This window comes from Macadamia integrifolia, chromosome 3 (genome assembly GCF_013358625.1).
Source record: "Macadamia integrifolia cultivar HAES 741 chromosome 3, SCU_Mint_v3, whole genome shotgun sequence".
NCBI lineage: Eukaryota > Viridiplantae > Streptophyta > Magnoliopsida > Proteales > Proteaceae > Macadamia > Macadamia integrifolia.
The window spans coordinates 18,784,804-18,802,448 of record NC_056559.1 but is presented as its reverse complement, the minus strand read 5'-3'; the positions used below and the strand labels follow the sequence as shown (position 1 = coordinate 18,802,448).

The 17,645-nt window shown below is 38.8% G+C and overlaps 2 protein-coding genes across 5 annotated transcripts in view; both read right to left on the bottom strand.

Moving 5' to 3' along the window:
• The window catches only part of LOC122073097 (V-type proton ATPase subunit C-like), a 13,634-nt gene extending 8,625 nt beyond the window's left edge, over positions 1-5,009 (bottom strand). The window contains exons 1-5 of one of the 3 annotated variants that reach the window (XM_042637616.1): positions 4,605-5,009; positions 2,051-2,167; positions 1,812-1,880; positions 1,589-1,716; positions 1,391-1,490 (exon numbers count right to left, since the gene is read on the bottom strand). In XM_042637616.1, the coding sequence (XP_042493550.1) occupies positions 1,391-1,490; positions 1,589-1,716; positions 1,812-1,880; positions 2,051-2,164 (411 nt within the window). In that variant the 5' untranslated portion in view covers positions 2,165-2,167; positions 4,605-5,009. Of the gene's footprint in view, positions 1-1,390; positions 1,491-1,588; positions 1,881-2,004; positions 2,168-3,425; positions 3,575-4,604 lie in introns of those variants that run through there. The other 2 variants (XM_042637617.1, XM_042637618.1) reach the window with 2 other exon arrangements.
• An 11,384-nt stretch (positions 5,010-16,393) lies between these two features.
• Positions 16,394-17,645, bottom strand: part of LOC122074503 — a 19,288-nt gene continuing 18,036 nt past the window's right edge. For both annotated transcript variants that reach the window (XM_042639355.1, XM_042639354.1), the window contains one exon: positions 16,394-16,556. In XM_042639355.1, the coding sequence (XP_042495289.1) occupies positions 16,512-16,556 (45 nt within the window). In that variant the 3' untranslated portion in view covers positions 16,394-16,511. The remainder of the gene's footprint in view (positions 16,557-17,645) is intronic.

Sequence of the window (17,645 nt, the reverse complement as noted above, 5' to 3'; positions counted from 1 at the left end):
GGAGATGCTTGCGCAGCTTGGAAATGAGAGAATTTCATAAAGTCACTCACAGAAACTCCAATTGGTTGGATTTTCCAAGCCTTCTCCAAGCCTGGCTCACCTACCAAATCAAGGTATGAACTCAGCGCAGATTCCCCCTAGATTAAAGACAAAGCTCCTCCATTCCCCCCCTTCCTGAATAGAGGTTGGTTGTCCCAATCTCACATAGCAGATCGAACCTCAGTACAAAGGTTTCATCGGCAGGATCACACCCTCCCCTCCCCCCCGCCAACTCGAAGAAAGATTTCATCCCTTGGTCATAAAGGTGGGTTGAAAACAGAAACTAATGCTCTTTCTCCATCTTGATGAACTTCATATGGATGATTTAACAGTTACTTCAAAAAATATATGGGCAATTAAACAGGAAATTAACAACTGGATTAAGAGGTAATATTAACAGAAGATCTGAAAACTTGAAGAACCTAAGTGGAATAATAGGAAGAAGAAAGAATGTAATGGTTCACAAAATCATCTGCTGAGGTTTCTGAACCCACCAAAATCAAAACCGCTAAAACCATAGTAAAGAAAGTTGCAGAAAACTAAAACTTATATTGCTGAAAATTCCTTTTTTTTACCCCGCAGGGAGAGGGGCGCTGCTGGCCAACTCATCTATATAGACTACTTAGACTGACTCTAAAATTTTAACTACAACTAGGAACCAAGTGCAATAAGGGAAAACCCCAAGCTAAACCTAACAGTATGACTGCATGTAACTCCTACTTTAACTAGGTCTTTCAATTAAACACAAAATGCTTGAGAAGGACCCAAACGGAACTCCTAATCGATCTAGGGCAATTACTAACTGTGCATCAGAAAAGAACAAAATAAGATAACTCAACTCAACCCACGATGTGGACTGGACTAAATTCCTAGTAATACTATTGAACTAGAACACACTTCCTTGGTTCCTCCTGTGTGATGCATCAGCTTGATAATCAAACCATTGATTCTTCGGTTGAGGATGCTCTGGCATCACAGCATCACATGGAAATCCATAAATTTCCACAAATTATTTGAACTTCCTTGGGGAACAGAGTTCATAACAGAAACGAAAAGTTTAGGACCTCAGTTCCCATCTTCACACCATTCCATGCTTTGGACAATTTTAACAAGAACATCAAGACTTTCACTGTTGTTATAGCTAAAATTAACTTACTTGCAAGGGCATCCCAGGGCTGGAGTACCTTAGCAGTTCTAGCTAAAATTAACTTACTTGCAAGGATGATAAGAATATTCAATGTAGTGGGATATTGCTTCCGAATGTCATGTTTATGTAAAATTATATCGGTCACAGAATAATGGAACTACTGAAGAGACCAATCATAATCACCAAGCACAGAAGAACAAGTACCTTGAGGTCATCCTCAATTTTGGCTACTTGATGGTGAATGCCATCCACAATTTCCCTGAGAGGAGACATTGTAGGGTACTTTGCTTCGTCCCACACAAATCTGCCATTACAAAACCAAATCCAGTTTCAACAACATAAAGTCCACAAAATGTCAGCCACTAATCCAAGGTGAAATCATACTCACTCAAAAGTTGTTACCTTGTTAGGTAAGAATCAACAGGAACACCTTCTACCGTCAAAGCGCCACTTTCTGTACCCAAAATTCTCTCCAATTCCTCAATCTGACGCCTTATTTTATGAGATACTCCTTCAACAAAGATATTAGACTGCATGTTCCACACATCAAAAGATAAAAGCTCAACACATAAAGAAGGAAATAAATTCAATCACATAACTGACATGGAAATCTAGAAAAGGCTACCTTCAAAAGATCATCACTGAGTGACAAAAGAGAATCTAGAGTTCCAACACGCAGATTGGGTATATTGAACTGCAGCGCAAATGACAGAGAAGAATTAAGCCAATTCTTTAGTTAGTACTTATCTAAAAATAATGGAAAAAGAGAAGAATGAGCAAAAAATACTGAAACATCCTGAAGATTAAAAGTTAAGTACATTTGATTAAAACAATAAAACCACATAGTTGCTTTGTTTTGTTGACCCTGTATAGTGGAGTATCAAAAGAGTGTTTGGAGATCGCTTCTTGCAAACGGCTCCATAAAGACGAAGCAGATGTCTCAACAGGAAGAGAGACCACCCAATACCGTGATGCCATTGCCTGAGATATCAAGAACCGCTTTTGTGATTTAAAAAGTAAGAAAGAAAACATAGAAAAGAGAAGGTAAACCTGCTACCAGAGGCAGGAATAAAAATAAAAATAATAAAACATATGAATAAAAAAAATCCATTTTCTAGCACTTCAACAAAGGGATAAAGAAAAGAAATCATAAACCACACAGCAGAAGAAAAAACTCAATTTAAGATGAATACAAAACTAAAAGTTTCATAATGAGGAAATAATGCACCCTTAGAATCTAATATAGATTTATATCATAAACATTTCTTTAACTGATTTACTTTATTGTTTTAATTACCCAGTAGAGATAGATTGTAACTTTACAGGCAGATGTAACTAAAGATGAAGGGTTCTGAACAAAAGTAAAAAAACTTTCAATAACTTCAATTCTTTAAATCACCAAAGTAGAAAAACAGGGTAATCAAATATTATAATTACTCCTAAAATTCTTCCCAAAAAATTCCTTATACATTGTTGAAAAAAGAAAGTAATGCTTAGAGACAATACCAGAAGTCTGCGTTCATGCAAAGGGTGAAAAAAAAAATAAAGGAAAAAGGTGGGGGGAAAAAAAGAAGAAGGAAAAATCACACAGCAGCACCCTAACCTAGCCTGAGATAGAAGATGTTAGAATTTCAAGGTTGGGTAAAATTGGCCTTCAATAAAAAAAATTCCACTTAATTGTGCTTCTAATATATGTGAGAATCAATTTTGAAGTAATTAAATCATCAGGATTGTTTTTCGATAATGTACACTCCATAATTGTCCCGGCATCTAGGTGACCCAAGGCATTGGAGGGGGCCTAGACGTCAAGGCAACAACAAGGTGGCTAGGTGAATTCTTCACAACGATGGTAATTCTAGAGGTATCTCCTAATGCTGTGCGCACCAGGTTCAACCAGTGTGCCCAAACTAAGCCAGGTATTATCGCTTAAAGTTCAACCCAACTGAAGCCAAAATTGTTTTGCCGTAGATTTTCAACACAGAGAAGATCTTCAGTGACAGAAATCCTACAAATAACAGAGTAATAAAAAGCAAGGCAGCTAAAACAAAGAATGGAATAGAGTGATGCCTACAAATTGGTATTCTCTTCCATGTATAGAGCATAGATATGCTATAGATGGTCTAAAATTTACAAGATAATAAACTCCAAAACTAAACTCAATTTCACTTTTCTTCATTAAACAATTTATATCAGTAGCTAATCTATCGCAGTGGCGGAAGGTCGAGAAAGTGAACCAAACCAATGCACGCTCTGGTCGAGCAAATCCGCAGGAGTGATGACTAAATGCATCTTGTCGTATATTTTTTTTATCCACGTATATCTTCAATCTATTATAATTACTGGAAACATTTGAAAATAGGTCCGTCAGGTGCTTTGATCTGCTTCTTCCTGTGAAGTTACCGTGAATTAGAACTTTATAACACTATACGTCGGAATATGCTGTCCCGCAATGCAAGAGCTGACGCACCTTACCTTATCCGGACCAGATCATCGGTTACTAAGATGAACGGCTCAGATGAAAACAAACTGAACCGACTTACACAGCTGTCGAGGATTTGAATTCCCGCGTGAACCGAAGTCGGCTATAGCCGTACATCCAGCTGTATATAAAAAAAAATATCCGTTCATTGCCTTTCTTGCCGAATGTGAAAAATCGCAACTCTGGTTCCATTGAGCAAGAAGAGAGCGCAGAGCACATTCCACAATAATCCCCTTATTAACTTCTCAGATCCTATTTCCTTCACCGTCATTGAACTGACATTATGGCGGATATGCTATAGATGGTCTAAAATTTACAAGATAATAAACTCCAAAACTAAACTCAATTTCACTTTTCTTCATTAAACAATTTATATCAGTAGTTAATCTCTTTATTGTATAAGAGAGGAAGAGCTACATATACTACATGTAATTTAATGTAAGTTCTTATCAAATCAATAAGATAATAATCTTGATAAACTAAGAAGTTGATAGTGAAATGCTCAACATTTAGCATCAGAAAGGAATCATACATTCACACCAGTACAAACTTTTGAGTGAGAATAAACATTTGAAACTTGATCAGTACCATGGGCAAGCATGAAATAACACTAAAATGATTCAGGCATCTAAATACCTTACAATAACACCTTAAGATTGCTCCCAGAATTACAAATAAGCAACTTCAATTACTCTATGATAGAGATATGAACAACCAGAAAATAGCAATAGCAACAGCACAACAGAACTGATTCCAATCAGAGAGAAAATCAAATCCAATCTTAAGACTCTACCACACACACACACACACACAAAAATGCATAAAACAACCAGAAAGAACAATAGGATATCTGATTCCGACAGGAGAGAAATTTCGAAGCCAAGTAGGGTTTTTTAATTTGATTTGGAGGAGAAAAGTCATCGAGAAGGTAGTTCTTACCTGCCGGAGGACAGAAAATCCGATCGTTATCTCGGTTTCGCGACGGATCTGAGGGCTTAGTAATCGATCATCATCGGTGGGAAACTAAATTCGATAAAGCTTTCCAATCAGCCAGACGGATATCTGGTTTCCAAATAGCCAGACAAGATAGGGAGGGAGGGAGGGAGGGAGGGAGGGAGGGAGGGAGCAGAGTGACACAGCACTCTCTCTCTCTCTCTTGTCTCGTTTTGACACGTGATAAGGTGGGCGCACATATATGGTCGTCCGGATCCTCTCCAACCTTCGAGGCCCTCCAGGCTCCAGCACACATCTGATGGTTATGAGAGCCTTGGGTGCATGCAGGTCTCCGGCAATCGACTGGGCTGTGAGGAGGAGGTTGAAGATGATCCGGATCTAAGTGGGGGAAGAGATTGCTACCTGGGCGTGTAGGCATTTCACTAGTGTAACTCATCAAAGCATCAATACTCATGGGATTTTTTTTCTTATCCGAAAACAGAAACAACCAAACTTACATAAGTAGAGTCTAGTATATACAAAAAATCAGATGTGTTGAGAGCATTTCCTACACAGCCTCTCTAGCTAACCCTTTGGTAGTCAAAACCATTGCATTTTGTGGTTTGAGACAAAAAATGATATTGATTAATTGTTCCACCTCCAATGGAAGAGGTATATTTATCCAAGCCCAAAAACAAGAGTGAGTGAAGAGATGTGATATGCAAAAAGTGAGCAAGGTCCTCATCACTCCAAAATCCAAATCTCTTCCACCCACCATCCCTTCTCCTGTGTTGTAGTTCGCCCGAAGAGCAACCCTTTTGTTGTAGCTTCACCACTTTCTCCTGTCATCAAATAATTAGCTGTGAATAAGATATATTGATTCATATTAAAGAAAGTCACCGCCCAGACAAAGATGTTTTTAGTTCTATCAGCAAAGCTTGTGACAACAATTGTTAAACGTTGATAGGGGAGTGAAGAAGAAGAGGGTGTTGTAAAATTGCATAACTGTTGTTGATTTCTTTTTTTAACCAAACCATTAGTCAACCAGAAAATAATATTTTTAAGTATGACATTCGGGTTTGGTTTGTCAGAATTAAAGATAACATGATTTCTATGATGCTAGATACAGTAACAAATTATCATAAAAATAGAGAAAAAAAAAGTTAAGTTCATTGTTAGGAATATTACTGGAATTAAAAAAATACATCAGTAAAGGCTTAAAAGATGAGACAGGGAGACGGTCTATTCTAAGGCCTAATGGGCTGACAGCCTAAATTCTTTTGGTGAACTCACAGTCTAGGAAAACATGCCATAGAGATTCGTGACTATTTTGGTAGAAACCATAGTGAGGGTCTACAGCCATCCATTTTAATAGGTTATCTATTAATCTCCAAAGGAAGAGCTTAAACTTGGGATGGATATTGATTTTCCAAAAAGAGCGCCACCATTGATGGAGATGAGCAAACACCTATTTGAGCATCCATTAAAGCTAATTAGCGAAACATTCCTTAAAAAATTGACAACTATTTTAGTTGTGAGAGACCCCACCTTAGAAAGATGGCACCACCATCTATCTTCATCAAGTGATATAGGGATTTGGAGAATACTATTAGCTATAGAAGAAGGAAGATAAGAATTTATAAGTCTAAAATTTCAACAGTTGTTTTCAAGAAAATCACTAACTTTAGAAGAACTAGAATTGGGAGTCAGAAATAAGAGCATGGATACCATGAAGCCAAGGATCAATCCAAACGAAAATAGTCTTATCATTTCCAATTCTACGTCAACAATATTCTTCAAAATTGGAAAGATACTTACAATGTTATTCCAGCACATCGACCCCTTCTTCTTTAAGTTTTTCTCATGAAAAATAGAGCAAGAATTAAAATATTTGGCCTTAAGAGTTTTAGCCCACAAGTTCTGATCATTAGTGGGAAACCTCCACCCCAGCTTGAGAAGGAGAGCTTTATTATGAGACTCAGAATCTCTAAGGCCCAGGCCCCCCATGCGTTTAGGCATGCAAATTTTATGCCATCCAATAAGATGCAATTTCTTCGCCTTGTCCGTGTCTCCATTCCAAAAACATAAATAGATAGAGTCAAGTTTCCTACAAATCACTTTTGGAAGAGCAAACACATGACATTAAATAAGATGGGATGGAGGAAAGGGTTGATTGAATCAGGACTGATCTATCAGATTTGGATAGGAGGTTTTCCTTCCAAAGAGTAAGTTTATTGTTGACCCTTTGAAACAATGTTATTGAAAGATTAGGATTTAGCTCTGAGGTGGAAGAGGCGAGTGCCAAGATACGATGCCTCTGAGTTCATCTGCTTGAGACCTAGACGGCGACACAAAGTCAGTTTGAGTTTAATGGGAATATTGGAACTAAAAGTTAAGCCATTTTTTCCATAATTAATAGAAAGACCAGACAAGTCAGAGAAGAGGTCAAAGATGCATTTAATAGTAGAGATATCCTCTTTGGATGCTCTACAAAAGATGAAAGTATCATCCGCAAAAAATAAATGGATAATTTCAGGGGCATACTGAGAAACTTTGATACCATGAAATAAGTTTAATTCCCGATAAGTCGCCAAGAGACGAGACAAGCCTTCCATGGCAACAATAAAGAGAAAGGGGCTTAAGGGACATCCTTGGCAAGTTGGCGTATCCCCCGGGTGGGGCTGAAATGGTCGAAAGTGGAGCCACGAAATTTGGTTGAGAAAGAGGATGTGCTAATTCCTTGATTGATTAACATATCCCATTTCTCACCAAAGCCAAGGTATCTAAAAATGGCCCGCAAGAAGCCCCATTCAAGCTTATCATAGGCCTTTGCCATGTCTGATTTAATAGCAATAAAACCCATTTTTTCTTTAATTTAAGAGAATGACAAATTTCCTAAGCCAAAATAATGTTATCATAAATTTTTCGGCCAAGAACAAAGGCGGCTTGACAGGGAGAGATAATTTTGTAGAGAATGGGTTTCAAACAGGTTGCCAGAATTTTAGTGAGAATTTTGTAAGTGACATTGCATAAACTAATGGGCTAGAAATCACCTACAGATGAAGCTTTATCCTTTTATGGAATAAGACACAGAAGAGTGTGATTTATTCTAGGTGGCAAAAGACCGGAGAGAAATAAAAAATTAACAAAAGCCAAGATATCAGTGAAAATCAGGTCCCAGAACCTTTGAAAGAAAATGGCTTGGAACCCGTCAGGACTAGGGGCTTTGAAGGAGCCCAAAGAAAACATAACAGGCCTGATATCAAAGATGGTGGGGATGGAACAAAGGTGGTATGGATCAAGATCAGTAATAGAGAGGAATAGACATTCAATGAAAGAAGGATCAAAGGGGTTGGAGGTAGGGGTGTCAATTCCTAAACCGAACCGGTAAAACCGGCCAGACCAAACCGATAACAACACGGACCGAACCGAACCGAAGCCTTATTGGTTCGGTTTGGTTTGGAGTATTGCAACCCCAAAACCAAATCGAACCACACCGAAAACCGGATGAACCCGAAACCGACTCAAAACCCGGACCGAAACTGAAACCAAACCAGTAAGAAACCGAAACACTCCAAAATTCATTAAAAAGTCAAAATTTGCATAGTTTTGTATACATTTGTATGGAAATTCGAATCCAAACTGGACCAAAAATCAAAACCAACCCGGTTACAAATCGATTATAAAACCGAAACCAAACTGCATCGAAACCGAAACCAAACCGAAACTGGAATTTCCTTATTGGTTTGGATTCGGTTTCAGCTTTCCCACACCGAAACCGACTCAACCCGGACCGAAACCTAGCCGGATCGACCGATTGACACCCCTAGTTGGAGGTGGTAAATAAAGAGAAGAGAAATTAAACAAAGACTTTAGCAATATCACTAGGTTCAGAGACAGTAGAACCATCATCAAGACGAATGAAATCCAGATTTCTCTATAGGTATTGACCTTGGAGACAGCATGATAAAATTTAGTAGTACGATCTCCTTCAAAGATATAGGAGTGTCTGGACTTCTGAAGCCAAAAACTCTTTTCGACCAGCATGATCCATTCCAAAGTCATGGAAATATCAGAGAGACCAGAGGTAGGGGGATAGGTAAATTTTCCAAAAAAAGGGCTCTGCCTAAAAAGGTGGATTTGAGGTGGTCAATGTGGCCAAAAATCTCCCAATTTCATTTTGAAATGAGGCAACTAACGCAAGATAATTTGGTCACAAGGTTGTTGGAATCCAACACAAGCCATTTCTCATAACAAAAAGGTAAGAATTCAGGATGGGAAAGCCAAGCGTGTTGGTAATGAAAAAGCTTTTTAGGTTGAGAGATTTTTAGGTGGGTGTTGAGAATAATGGGATGGTGATCGGATCTAGTAGAAGGAAGCTTGGATAAGGGTGCACTAGGAATTATGGTGATCTAGGGAAGGTTGGGATAGGCTTGGTCCATACATTCCTTGATTAGGTTTAGAGGCTTTTGTCTTGGTCCAAGTGAAGGGATTACCAAGAAACCAAAGTTCTTCAAGTTTAGAGAGGAACACATCGCCTCAAATATGGTGGAAGAGTGAGAAGGCTTAAAAGGGGTCTCTCCAAATTTATGGTCTTGTAAAGAAATTTCATTGAAATCCCCTATAAGCAAAAAAGGGAGAGGCAGATTTAGTGAAATCTTCAACAAAATTCTTTGGAAAAAAAAAAAACAACGATGAGATTCAAACTTGAGACCTCCTGATGAGAAATGGAATTTTGCACACCATATCCCACCAACTACACTAGGTAGTTGTTATTGGAGAGATATGACGCCCAATAATGCTTATGCCCTTTAAAATACAAAACCTGCAAAAAGAGAGTAAAACCCAAGGTAGCTCCATTCTAAATATATAAAAATGCATGCTTTATTACTTAGATTTCACACATAAATGTGCTCATTAGGAAGAGAGGTGCGGACCGCTCTGTGGTAATAGGGTGGACTCTAAGGTTTGGTTGGTACGGTTTGGGGTCAAGAGACGGTCCAAAAATTTCAGACACTGAAATGAGACTACCAGTGAATTGATGGCCAAAATTATAATTCGAGACATCAAGCGTCGACTCAAAAAAAATGGCATCAGAAGATACAAATAAGGTAGAGGCTTTGGGATCCATGGAGAAACTTTGATGGTGCTAGAAAGAGTCATCAAAAAGTGGAAGAGAGTCAGAGTGCACAACCAAGTTAGAGGAGGGTAACAGGGAAGGTTCCTCACCGAGAGATATGGATGGGGATGAACCCATAAAGGGTTGTGGGAGATTTGGACCTATAGTCGAGAGAACTGGTTGTGAATGCGATAGGAAGCCACCAATCGGCTCACTCGAAACATTGGCCGTAGACTCAACAGGGGCTACATGGGCATCTGAGTAAACAGAACCCACGAGACCTAAAGTTGGACAACGATTGACAAAGGGTTAGTGATAACATCACTAAGCAGAAGAGGTGTATTTTCTCATTTGATTGGGAAAAAGAATGGCAATAACCGATTGAATGGGTGACTCGGCCATAAAAAGAACACATAACTTTGAGTTCATACTTAAACTTGACAAAATATACAGACCCATCAGGGAGATTAATTCTAGAACACAGGATGGCGGGTCGAGATTTTTTCAAACAAACCTTAATACGAGTTGTAGTAGATGACAAACCCAACTCAGTAGTGTTAAGATAGAAATCCAGTACTTTCCCAATGTAAGATACAACAGTTTTAATGCTTTGAAAGGAGTAAGCAGAAATAGGAATGTCGAAGACGTGAAGCCAAACAGGAACTGAACCATGATAGATACATTGTGTAACACCCTAAATTGCAAGCAACTAAGCTCAATGTCGGGACCTAGCTAGCATAGGAGATAGGCTGCCTTGCTATGGTGGATTCATTTATACAACAGAAAGAGAGGGAAGTTGGCAATCCTCTAGTCAGGAAAAGGTGTACAAATGGACAGAATATAAGTGGGACCTATCCTACATTGGGTGGACTCACAAGCCCAAGAGGTAGCACAACTGAAAAACTAAAAATGGGTAAACCGACGGGATACCCTACTGCCAATCGGCCAGCCGGTTATGCTAGCAGAATGCAGGAAAACTGCTTTTCCTATATGGGACCCACATGCCTACACCCTTGAACCTCGCATCTACCCACCATGTAGAGGTCATGATGTTGACCAAATACAACCTGTCAGTGTATGGTAGGGCCTATCAATGAGAAATTAATTTTAATCAGTTTTATTTTTGTGTTTCTAAAAATCAATTTTAGAAAGTGATTTTGGGTGGTTCAGCCAAACAGACCCTAAGGACCATTTGGCTGGATTACAAAAAAAGATTCAGCTTCTTCTTTCACTTCATATTTTGCTGAGTTTGGTGGAATAGAGAAGAGAAAAGAAAAGAAGAAAGGAAGAAGAAGAAGGAAACAACAACTGCGATTTTGGGGCTGCATACACCTAAGTAAGGTTGCTGCCCTTCTATTTCCCTGAATTTGATTAGGATAATTAGGATAGAAACATGCTAGGGTATGAATTTCAGTAAATTAGGGGCTGGAATTGAGTCCATGTATGCGGAATCGGCACCCCGTTGAAGAATCACTGATCTAGGTAAGGGTTTGAGGCTTCAATTTAACACTGACCTATCTCTAGGAGCCTTAAATCTTAGGGCTTTTTCCGTACAAGGATATTTCAGCATAATTGGGACTAAATTGAGCAAGAATATGGTAGGAATTCTGCAGAAAGAGTAGGCAGGATTTTAATTGATTTCAGATTTGGGAAATTTAGATTAACTAATCTAATTCCTTCCCTGTAACCCATTATTTCATTTAATTGGAAGTGGAATTGGGATGAAGTTGCTATATTCCATACAACTGATTTGTTGGAATGATGGATTTTGGGGGAAAAGGGAATCAACCCTTCAATTTACCCAATTTGGGTGTAATTTTGAAATTATTTTGTAGAGATGAATAGTGTACTGTTATACAATTTTTAAATTCTATAAATGGTGGTTTGAGGGGCTGTAAAATGACATTAAAGACCATATAACACCCTCCCCATGTTTCCATGGCCAATACCCATCGGCCATGGGTAGCCCAACCTGAAGAAACTGGCAGAACCGCATATGGAAGTGTAGAAATTTTTGCAGATTCTCTCCCATTGGTTGGGCAAGTGGTCAACCGGTTGTCTCCCACCGGTTGGGTGTTTTTAAGCTCAATCAGCCCCTATTTTGGTTGAATGGTACTCTACCCCTTGTGGGTTATGTTCCCTACCTATTTACCCAAATCAACCCTATAGGTAGGGGTAGTCTGGAGGCATTTTCAAGACTTTAATTATGGTTAGTATGTGGACTGTTGAGGGTTGTAAGGTTCAACATTGAACCTATACTAAGTCATGTTAGGAAATATAAATATCTAATATGATGTACACAATTCACATAGGAACCTAAATTACCTAGCGAGGATACGCAGTGACGAGAATTCAACGGTAACTATCGAATTTCGGGTTTGAGGTGAGTGAGTGTTTGATTTCTTTTACGAAGTGTTTCTTTTATCTTTTTCTATATGCATGCTCATGTGTACTGTGGTTGAATTCCATTTTTTTGATGTATTTTCATATAACAATTATATATATATATATATATGCACATGTGGCATGGTTTTATAGATATTGTTGTGTGATCGAGGTTTTGTGGATGCATAGTTATAGATAAGTGGTAATGATTGTAACATCAATGGTCTGAGGCATGGTGTGGCTGAGGTGCGTTTCTGGTACTGTGGCCTTAGAGGTCGATATTACAATAATGGCCACCAATTTATGATTGATTGCTATGGATGCATATAGAATGTTTAGGATTCACAGACCCTGGTGCTACACCCCTTGCTAGTAGGGGGTTAGGTACTGGCTAATCCCAAAGGGTGGTATGTTATTGAGAGTATGTTATTGAAAGTATGACGTACTATACTCATAGGCGGATACAGCATGGGTGACCAATTGTGTAGGATTCTGGGACCATAATTGTCCATAGCATGGGTGACCGAGGTGTAGGATTCTTGGACCATGACTATCTGTTTTGGGGTTACATTTGGTGGTTTGCAGGGTGACCGATTGTGTAGGATTCCGGGACTAGCAAACTTCTGCTTGTAGTGTGTTTGTACCCCTGGAGCTTGACGTATTGGGAGGGGATGCCACCTCGTTACGTAGCACATAATACCACATGATGGACCTAGTAATGGAAATAGGATAATAAATAAATGGATTCATATGTATCATATGTCTATGTGAAACCTGCATTGCAACTTTTGTTGTGTGTGCTTGCATGCACACCCCCTCACTGGGCTTGTGAAGCTCACCCCTCGTTGATTACTATTTTTAGATGGTAGAACCGGTGCTGAGGTAGGATTGGATTTCAGCGACGGCTGTGAAGCTCGTGTCTATAAGACACCAGGATGCTGATGGACATTACTTCTGATATTTGAATTATTTATTTTGATGTATATATTGGTGAAATATGTAAGATGTAAATATTACACCTGTGGGTTATTAACAATTGACACTTGTATTTTTATAATTTATCAGTCTAGTACATCACGAGTGTTATTTATAAGGCTTTATTAGCGTACTCTGATTGTAGTTATGATCTTGGTAGCATTTGTGAAATTAAGGTACTGCATCTATGATCCGGGTTATAGTAGGCTAATTGGGTTGGGAATCCAATGCCACATACCTTGGCCTATATTGAGGCAGAGTGTGACACATTGGGCTATGACAACAACCCTGGTGCTACAACCTTTGCCAATAAGAGTTTACGTATTGGCTAATCCTACACTGTCTAATGAACCAAGGTTGGGGACAATTTATGGTGACCGAGGTGCGGGGTACCGATATTGTGACAAACCCATCACACAATGTTTGATTCGATGATGTGGTATGTAAGGGAGGTTATTAATAGGGGTTTGCAGGGTGATCGATGGTTTTTTGGGACTACAAGCTCCTGACTCGCAACTAGCTTGTATCATTAGGGATCGATAATGGATATTCGTGACTAGGAATACCACCTATGTTGTAGTAGTACTAATACCCACTCTGGAATTAGAATTTGTTGCTGAGAATTGTTTGCTGATAACCAGATCATGTCAGTGCATTCATCTAATTGTATTCATCTAATTGCATTCATCTTGTTGTGGTTGAGCATTGATACTTGTCTTTGCTTCATAAATGATTGTGAATTGTTGTGTGTATACCTCTCATTTAATTTTGGGTGATTCAATTATGTAGTGTCGGACTTGAAATTCATTAATCTCTTTGATATTATTTGTTGTATACATACTTGTTTGTGGTTGCTTGCATGTCCACCCCTCATTGGGCTTCGTGGAAACTCATCCTCGTTGTTGCACCCTTTTTAGAGGTTGATCCAGGGAACCATCCAGAGTCTGTGGCCGAGGAGTCGACTCTCTACAGAGGTGATATTTGGATCGAAGAGCTAGTTACACACCAGGACAGCTGCATGTGTGATGAATGTGCCTTTGGAGCACCCTGAGGATGAGAGTATCATCTTCTATTTTGATTCTTTTATATAAATATTTGATGCATAACTATAATTATAGTCCAGTGAGTAAATATGGTAATATCATTAGAAATCACTAGTTGTGTTATATTCTATTGTTATTATCTATGTGATCGTAGAATCATTTCATAATTTTATACACTTAAAGTACTGCATCGTAGATCTTGAAATGATTGTGGACACGTGTAAGTGTCCATGTCACCAGCCTTCAGGTAAGTGGAGGGGGTGTGACAAGTATGCAATAGGTTAAAACCATAGAGATAAAGCAAAGACTATGACAGAACTTATAAAACACTTAGAAAGCGTCTAAGATGTCCAAGATGTCCAAGATGTCCTCTATTTATAGAGAGATTTCCCTTAGAAAAACTTGTCCAAGGAGGCCCAAAGGATATGTTTCTCAAAGAGAAGATACAGAAATCTCACCATTATCGGCGTTTAGAGCGATCTAAATGGCATACAACGAAGGTTAGCCGATGCCAGTGACGCGTTAGATGGCATTGGTTGAAGCCCATCCAACACCGAACAAAGAGTAGTGTATACTGGTAAAGTTCCTGACAAACTTGACTTCGAGCATTCTCTTGCCAACGTCTAACCACCAACATCAGGAAAGTCACATCCAACATCAAACTGGCCACCCCATGACCCGACCTAGCCCAACGCAGTGCACACGTGTGAAAATAAACCCCAAAGCCCTTGAAGACAAGAGAATAGAGGAAGGCTTTTTATGCCTTCCAATAGTTGCAGCACTCACTAACTGGGACACACTTAAGTTGTGCTCAATCAACCAAAAAAATAGAACAAAGGGAACTACTCTCGAAACAATATGCAATAGGCCAAAACTAGAGAGATAAAGTAATGGGTATGAGACCTTATAAAAACACTGAATGTATATCTAATGCGTCTTGAGTATGTCTTATATTTATAGAGGAGATATGTCCCTTAGAAACACTTGTCCAAGGAGGCCCAAGTTTCATCTTAAAAAAACTAGTCGTTGGGTGTCCAAAGCTTTCTAGATGGCATACAACGAAGGACCATTGATGCCAACGACACACCAAACCACGTTAGACAATGTCCATTCAATGCTTGGCAAAGAGTAGTGTATACCGTTAAGGTTCCCGACAAGCCTCAACTTTGAACATTCTCTAGCCAACGTCTAATCGCAAACCACCGATATTGCAATGTCACATCAAATGTTGGACTTGCCACCCGATGACCCAACCCGACCGGGCCCAACCAAGTCCACGCATGTGAAAATAAACCCCAAACCCTTGGTGACAAGAGAACATATCAAGTCTTTCCTCCAAAAAACCATACCCTTGTAGTTCCAATAATAAATATGAACTACACACTTCTCTCTTCCATAAGCAAAGTGGAATTAAATATTTCCCACTCATTTTGCTTTACAAAAAACAAGATCCGGGAGTTCAATGATTACCTTGCGGTAATTTCATGTTAAAAATAAAACATTACCCTTCTTCTCATGATAGTTCCCCCACCACCATCACCATCCCCTCCCAAAGAAATATAGAGAATCTATTCCCAGAAATTCGATTACGAGATCAATTTATTATTCTTGAAATATTTCATATTGATGCAACCAAACAATCAGTTTCTTGACCAAAATCTATTTGTTGAATTTCGTAAAAATCAATCCAAAATTGTAATAGAAATCATACCAAATAGGCCTTTCTAAAAAGGAAGTAGCTATCTCACAGAATTTTTAAAATGTGCCAACTTCTCAACCATCTTCCTTTCACCATCATTTGGACACTTTCAAACGTCAAATACGTTTTAGTTCTACCATGTAGCAAACATATTGTCACCATTCCTTCTTACTCTCAACACCTAATTCCATCAAACAATGTACAAATATCTTTCTCCTTGTCAGGGAACCTTCCGCATATTCCTCAATTCTACATATCCTTGGTAACTTCATCCTCTTGTTCTAAACCTTTTAGGACAATCATGTGCACAACATCATGCAACTATATATAACTCTCTGCTCATCAAGCTGATTTTTGCAAAGTTCAACAAATTCTTTATCCACAGAAGCATTTGTTAAATCCCAATGCAGCAACTTCACCTTCACTCACATACTTCTTCACATCGAATTGTCATTAAATTTTTATGAACATATTAGCATTTTCGATGATTCTTGTTGACAAGGCTCTATACCTGATCTAGGGTAATTAGAAACCATATAACGACAGATCAAAATTTGTGAAGAGGGGAGGGAAATGCCGTACAAATTAGAGAATTTATATGTACAAACATAAACCACATGTTTACATGGAATCCAATATTCATATCTGACCCTAACATAGGAAGGTCTCCTATAAAGAGAGGGAAGATGTCATTATTGCCTCTGCTTCTTCTGCAATGGTTCTGAAGAAGACCCAACCTGCCAAAGAATTACTCAAGAAGTCAAATAGACTGTTTGCTCTTATGGGGGCAGAGGAACAAATACTTCATGATGGTTCAAATCAATATAACATATATTAATCGATTAAGAACACACAGAAGAAATCGCAGAAGAATATAGGAATTAGATAAAGTAATTCATCACAAACCTTCTCTAAAGCTTTTGGTATGGCCCTTAAATATTCACTAAGTGTTATTCCAGCTGACTTTCTTACACACACACAAACAAACAAACAAAAAACTTGATTGTTTACAAAATAATCCCTCGAAAGACATCTCTTGTTGTGGTTTTTCGTAACCCCGAAATGCCCATGAAATTACCTAAGAAAAGCTATAGGACCAACTATTCTCCTTGGACCACAACCACCATGACCAGATCACCATAAAAAATGCCTGACAACCAGTTAGGAAATTAGGCCAGTCAGAGATGCGCTTTTAAGTGGGTGTGGAATCTGCAATCTGCCACATGGCAACTTAGCTGGTGGTCAAATCTTGTAGAGATAATGAATAATTGTCCAGGCGTCACCTAGGCATCCAAGCGGCTTCACCTTACAATTTCCTCCCCTCGACTGCCTTGGTTTGCCTAGGTGCCGTGCCAACTATGACAATGACACCAACTGGTACTTGGTAAGTTTCAGATCAAATGGAGGTCACACAAGGCATGATAAAGCCTCAACGAATAGTTAAGACTTTGATAGTTGAAAATTCAAGGGGAAAAGTCTAATACATGATGGGCAACCAAGTGTGATATGTCTAATGCTTCCCTATCCACCCAATGATTTGACAAGGAACATATTTTCCATTTGCAATGAACATAGATGGCCAAACAAACCAGAATCTTGGCATATTTATAGAACCATAGGAAAAAATTTCACTAACTTCAGAAATAATAAGAGAGACAAACCTAATAAGCATACCACAATTGGGAGGATTAGGGAAGAAAACTTAATTACCCAACAAAAAAGTAAAAGATGTGAACTCGAGCGAATGAAAGAAAATACCGATACCAGGTAAATGGTGCATGTGGTAGAGCACTTCAAAATAGACTGTTGTATGCCCAGATCCACCT